Here is a 6,722-nt window from a genome sequence, read left to right on the forward strand (position 1 = left end):
TTTGAACTGTGGGTTTTATCAATTTTGTAGGAGGCCAGGTTGAAAGTGTACTGTCAAGTTTTGCAGTCTGTAGTAAAGACGTGCTTTCAAAGTTGGTTGCTGTATCAACATGTTGATTCTTGAAATTTTGAGGAAAGGATGTAAATGTGTGATGAAATCATGCAGCAAGTTGTTGGAACTCTGCAAGTCTCATTGTGCAATGTAGCAGTACTGTTGTGTGTGGCTAAATTGCTCCAGCTAGTGGTTTATTGTGTTTGTCAGTTATTAAAACATGCTGGTATATGGGAGATCTGTGTAGTTTTGCGAAAACAGCGTGGACATATTGTCCTAAAAGCCAAATAACTTTTTTTTTTTTTATTTAGTAAAAGGCTATTTGGTATTACTAGAACTAATGATGCCCCCTGGTGGTCTTGTGTAAAAACACATCATCCCTAGTTCTACAAAAATACCTTATTCCACTTTTTCCTTCACTTTCAGGTGTGATGAGTATGTCACTCAGCTGGATGAAATGCAGAGGCAGCTGGCTGCAGCAGAAGATGAGAAGAAGACTCTCAACTCACTGCTGCGCATGGCTATCCAGCAGAAACTGGCCCTCACGCAGCGCCTGGAGGACCTGGAGTTCGACCATGAGCAGACGCGTCGAGGAGGCCCCGGCAGCCGGTCTAAAACCCGCAGCAAGGGTACCAGCAGCACCGCCAACAACCCCCATGTAAGTCAGAGTCTCACCTGCTCTGGCCTACCAGAGCCCAACAATGCCATGCCCAGTGGCATTCTGGGAGGCCCTGTGGTCTTCTGCAGCGAGAAATACAAGATCTACTGCGACTGAGGCGGTTGATAAACCTGCAAGGGACTGCTGTGTACAGAGGGAAGGGGGACCTACAGGTCAAAACCTCCCTGCCATAGTGTTAAAGAGCCCCACTCGCTCGCTTTGCTCCTTGGCCAGCCTGCGCTCCTCTAGGGACAACTGTGTGACTAACCGGCTGCTCGTGTGTGCTAGTTTAAATGCTTAGGGAAATGCAGATGTATGTACAGTGTGCACTAGACGTTTGGACTGTAGTAGACATGTATAGCATGTGGGTTATTGGGCCCTGATTATATTGGGGTTTTGTGGATATTATGGAGTGTCTATTCTTTCCGCTGTCACAGTGCTGTACATACAAGGTCGCTTTTATGCTTAGCTGTTCTGGCCCCCTGAGTGTATAGCCTGGTAACAGTAACACATAATGGAGATGGGTTCTTTAATCTGACAGTCTTGGGACTTAATATGACATCCTGTTCCTCGACCTGTCTCGCGGTACTGGTGCTCCTTTAAAAACACAAAGAGGCCCTATTTGCTCCCTTGCCTCCCATCCTGGCCCCCCAGGACTGACCTGAGTCTAGCAGCCCACTGCCTGATCAGGTCAGGCTTCAATGTTTACAAGATGAAAAAGGAACTAAAATATGCAATCTCCCTCTGGTTTCTTGCTAGGGGAGCACAGTTATAAATCACAGATATTCAAAAGTGGGTTGGCTGATGGTTTTTAAATGGAATTGTGTAGGCAGAAAAGGAGCACCTGTGCCCCCAGGTGTTAAAGTCAGGATCATGTTAAAGCTGTGATGCTAGCACAACAGTACAGCAGGGTCCTTAGAACTGCATTTACTTTGCAGCTGAAATGTGTTTGAGCTTTTTTTTTCTGTTTTTACTGTTTTTTTTTCTGTTTTCAGGTATGTGGTACAAGATAAACTCATGTACTACAGGGCTCTACATTGTAAGGAGTTATTTGATGTCAGGTGTAATACAGGAGGGCCATCCAATGTGACCCGATGTGTTTTGCCATGGATCCTTTTAGAGCCATATGACGAAGGAGACAGAAAGTTTGACAAATCGATCTCAACACCTAAATTAAGTGCACTTCAGCACAGGTGCCTCAGGTTCCTACTCTGGTAAAAGTGGAAATAATGATTACTGTGAACATAGATACAATATAGTTTTGATCAAAGAAGATTTTTTAAAATATGGAGCAAATCCTTGAAGAAGAGCACAAATCAAAAAAGGCACCCACATCTGGATAAAAAAATCTCAATACCAACCGACTACTCGGCAAAAAGTGCCTGGCTACCCAAACACTTGATATATTTATCTATCTGTTGATGTAAAGCCCTGTCCTCTGTCCTGTTCCCTCTCCACCCTCACCCCCTATCTTGCTCTTCTTCCTTTCAGAACTTGCTCTTCAGTGTTTATGTGGCTGAAAACCCTTTTCCTCATGTCTCTAATCTGTGTCTTGTCACTTGGTCACCATAACGACCTTCTCTTTTAGATTGTCAGCAGCTTGCTCCCCCAGCAACACCATTCACCCTTTAACTAGAATGAGGATTTGTCAGGTAAAGTCCTCACTCGTGTTCCCGATATTTGCCTGTGTGAATATTTCCGCGTGGAAGTGAAAGGCCCTCACGAGTGTGTTATTTTAATCTTTAAAAATCGAGGGTCATTCACTTTTTATTTGTGTGTGAGGACAGAGCAACGTACTGTTTTAGTATTCGAAATAGCTTTAACCTCTTGCAAGCTAGCGTTACGCAAATAGGAAAAAATATAAGTGGGGCTTGTGTTTAATAATCCATGTACTGCTTGTGGATCATAGACACGTTAGCTTCATGATGCCCAAAGCAGGGTTGATGAGGGATTCCTGCAAGATCAAACAAATGATGTGTTTTTTACTACTTCCAAGCTATATATTAAACTCTATATTCTTAATATGATTATGTTCAGGTGAAAATCTTGCAGGATCCTACTACAGTATTCAATCCTCTCAAATATGATGAGAGGGAACTTATTTGTTCCTCAGAAAATGGAACAATGTCAGCAGTCAACCCTGCTTGAGTTTGCATCCATAAGCTGCAGCACACAGCATGGAGACAAGGCCATCATACACAAAAAAATAAATAAATAAAGCAACCTCCTTAGAGGTCACTCACCCTTACATTGACGCTTAACTTACAAGTGCGATACATTCTGTTTCTATCGGTTTGCGCTAAAAGAGGAAAGGTGTGGGGAGTAGAGAAGGGAGAACTACTCCTGTTGTAAACCAGCTCCTGAGAGAGGAGATAAGCAAGCTAGACTTGCTGGTGAAGAAAGCCAGATGTCTGGCTGACTTGATTCTGAGAGGAATGAGTCCCGGGGTTTCCCAGACGGAGATACTCCTGGTAATTTTTGGAGGAAAAATAAAAAAATACAAAGACTGGTTGTTGAACCAGAAGACATTGATTCAAATTAGTTGAGCCACCAACCTGTCCCCTAGTATAGGTTCTCTTAGCATTAGATAGAGCCCAGGTTGTGTTTGTGATTAGAGACCCCTCTCCCTAAACAGAGCAATTCCTGCTTTGCTCCGTCTACTTTGAAATCAATGTCTGGCTTATATGGTGTCATAACAGTATGTCACCATAAAAGCTCCTCCTACCTCTGCTTGCAGGCTCCGCCCACATCACCTTCTAAGTTTTACTACACATGATGCATCCTGTTTCTGAGTTCTAGAAAGCCTGCATGTCAAAGACATAACTCATTATTCATTAACTTGCATGGAATATGAGAAAAGCCCATCTCCTCTGACCTGGGTGGTGGGATACAGCTTCAGTGAATGAAAGGTCATGGTACTTGTGAGTTGTTGGCTATGTAACTGCACCCGCAGGGTACTTTGTGGTGAATGTGCTTTCACATCAGCTCCTCAGAAACAATTTGGCGATGTTGATGAAGCTTTTTATATAACACTGGCTGCCATGCGGCTCCTAACACTGGCTTCTGACGCTTTGACTAACTACAGCCGCCGTCTTCTATGTCTGACAGACGATCAGCTGCTGATCATGTTAACCGATGCTCTAAATTGACAAATAATGCTAACTCTGATCACTGGTTTGTGTGTTTCTCCATTTTGCAGTAAATACACTAGTTCTGCGTGAAGGATGAAGATCCATTCTCACTGCGGAGTTCGCCGCAAAAGAATTAGCACTCACTATAGGCCATTTGGACTTGAAGACAAAAACAAGAAAACAAAAAAAAGATCCTAAAGTTAACACTGTCAAATCCACTGTCCTGCTTCCGTTTTAATACTTTTAAAATGTGATCTCTGTTGCGTGCTGCTGCTGCTGCTGTTGCTAGAAGCCGATTCCTCACAAGTCCAATGAACTGACAAGTGTGTGATCATCATTCTCTCCCTCCACTGAGAAGTCAGAGGACATGGGGCTTTTTCTCAGTGTAAATCAACAAGCTGTTTTATTATCTGGATCCATTTTTTTTCATTTTTAATTATTTTTAATCTGTGCACTTTCATTATATAGGATTATAACAGACTATTATTAACCAATAGGAAAGCGTGGTAGTACTATGGTTTGCGAGTTATTCAGTATATACCATATAGGATCATACGTCCTCCTGACTCACTGAAATAATTTACTTTAGTAAAGACTCCACAAACCACAGAACCACATTTTTTGGCTTAATCCTCAAGATTTTATCCATCAAGTTATCATTCTTAAACTGTTTTGTTACCATATGTTATGCTGATGTTTTTCTTTTGTGTTCGTTCTACTGCCATGTTCTGTACAAAAATCCAGGGTGATCAAATTCTGGGGTTTTTCATATATTTATTATTCCTAGGAATAGTTCAAAATAACACAATGAAACTTGACAACGCTCTGATTCAAATAGGTAAGTTGTGTTTTGGGAAAAATTGAGTGATATGATATGCTTTTCCTAGCTTCTTACCGAGGGCGTTCCACTGAAATGGGATCACTGGCTTTCAGAATTCTCTGCAAGTGCAACAATTAAATTCCAAATTGGAATTGTTTCATTCTCTCTTTGTTTATTGTGCCAAATCTTGGTACACCATTTAGGTTGGAAAGAATCAAGACTCTGGAGGACGTCACTGAGAAAGGCGTAGATCGGGCCGGTGGCTCGAGCGCTGGGGATTTGTTTTTGGTTCATTTAGCTCTTTGTTTCTGACCAGTAGTGCCTTTCATTGTTTCAAGGGAGAATTTTAGAGTAGTATTTTATGTTTTCGTCTTTATAGGTGAGGATTTGGGGTTCAAAATGACTGTGAGCAGCAATAAGTGCAAAGGGAATCCCCCCCCCCCCCCTTTCTGCACGAGTGAGACGATAGTTTTAAAATTAGCTCAATAAAACAAAATTGTATTGAATTCTGCAGGTCAGTGATCCACTCAATAAATTCAGGGGTATTAAGAAAAGGTTGTTGTTTTTTTTATCAAAGTTTGGGAACCAAAAGAAATCCCTTTGGCCTCCTGTTGTTGAACAAACTGCTCCAAGCATCTATTGTGTGTTGGGGTAGATCGGTGTATTATTGGAAACCTCTACGTATCTCAAGCTTCGTTTGGTGAAGGTAATGTGATATCAATAGTATTGTTGGAAAAAATGTGCAGAGAGCGCATTTGATCTTTTTGTCTGATTTGTTTTCTTTTCTTTTTTTTATTTTTATTGAATCTTTTTTACATCATCTTTGAGCATAAAGTTTTCAGGAAACAGAAAACTAAATTAGCATCAACAAGCTTGAATAGTGCCATTATAGCCAATGCTTGTTTGTTGAGGCGTTAAAAGTAACCAATATGGAAGAGAAGCTAAAAGACAAAAGTGCAATTCAGATACTGTTTTACATTTTTTTTAACAAAAAGGAAAAAGTTTTCTGTTTGCTGGAAGCAATAGCATTGTGATAATAAAATTAGCTGTGCAAACTTTATATTGTCATATTGTGTTTCAGTATTGATCCATAATGAGAGTTTGATATCTTTATATGAAATAACGACTTCACCTGTATGTTGGTATTTATTTGAATTGTCATGCAGTACTGTATTCTTATCAATAATGTGCATTATGATTAGTGGCATATTGATTACAGCTAAATGTCATATGCATGTTTCTCAGTTATGGGACCTTTACACAGCATTGAAAACAAACATGTAAACTTGTCAGGGTGTTAAAAAAAAATGATGAAAGGGGAAATGAAAAGTTGAATCCGATGTATTACTGCTGAACTAATCCTGAAAGTGTTTTGTTTGTTTTCCAGTAGGGAGATGGTGTTATCTGTGTAAGGGTAGTCATACTGGCTAAAATCAATAAATGTGACTTAAGTTCCAAAGTGTCCTTGTGTTGTTATTTCCAGTCCATCCACAGTAGCTCAAGGGTTAATCAGAGAAGTATGTGGTCCCATGCTTCAGTTCTGATGTCTCTTCCCAGTGTTACCAGCTGGAAACCAGCAGCAGGGGAACTTCCCAGCTGCTAGCAGCTCCAGGACATGATCACATTTCACACAATGCACAAAAACACTTCCACCACCTATTCCCTGTCTTCTGCTGTCTGGCTAAATCCTGACTCCTCCCCCCTCTCTCTCTTTTTGCCTTTCTACATTTCCCATTTCTTTTCCCTTCCTCCACTCGCTTGTTGCCCTCTGGAGATACACCCACACACTCATCGGGGGCTGGTTTCCTTTGACCTTTGGTGAACCCAAATTTCCTGTCCAGGCTCTGTAGGCCTGCTGTCTGCCCAGTAAACTTCTCAAGTTAAAGGAGAAGTGCATGGGCTCCTTCAGAAAAAAATCTGTATAAAATTTAGTTTTAATGATACAAATTCAATTTTTATGCTAAAAGAAAAATAGGGATTTTTTGGATAATCCTAAATGAACCAATCAATGAGAAACAACCTTCCATATTAATGGTTGAAAGCTTATAAAAAGCTATGAAGG

At 40.9% G+C, this 6,722-nt stretch overlaps 1 protein-coding gene across 4 annotated transcripts in view; it reads left to right on the top strand.

The window, feature by feature from the left end:
* Positions 1–5,645, top strand: part of LOC147255732 (protein bicaudal D homolog 2-like) — a 41,714-nt gene extending 36,069 nt beyond the window's left edge. The window contains exons 10-12 of one of the 4 annotated variants that reach the window (XM_086213649.1): positions 478–709; positions 2,298–2,361; positions 3,909–5,645. In XM_086213649.1, the coding sequence (XP_086069775.1) occupies positions 478–709; positions 2,298–2,345 (280 nt within the window). In that variant the 3' untranslated portion in view covers positions 2,346–2,361; positions 3,909–5,645. Of the gene's footprint in view, positions 1–477 lie in introns of all 4 variants that reach the window. The other 3 variants (XM_086213648.1, XM_086213650.1, XM_086213647.1) reach the window with 3 other exon arrangements.
* Positions 5,646–6,722: the final 1,077 nt, after the last annotated feature.

Source organism: Aulostomus chinensis, chromosome 9 (assembly GCF_037954235.1).
Source record: "Aulostomus chinensis isolate RoL2024-O1b breed Wild chromosome 9, RoL_Achi_v1.0, whole genome shotgun sequence".
In the NCBI taxonomy this organism is placed as follows: domain Eukaryota; kingdom Metazoa; phylum Chordata; class Actinopteri; order Syngnathiformes; family Aulostomidae; genus Aulostomus; species Aulostomus chinensis.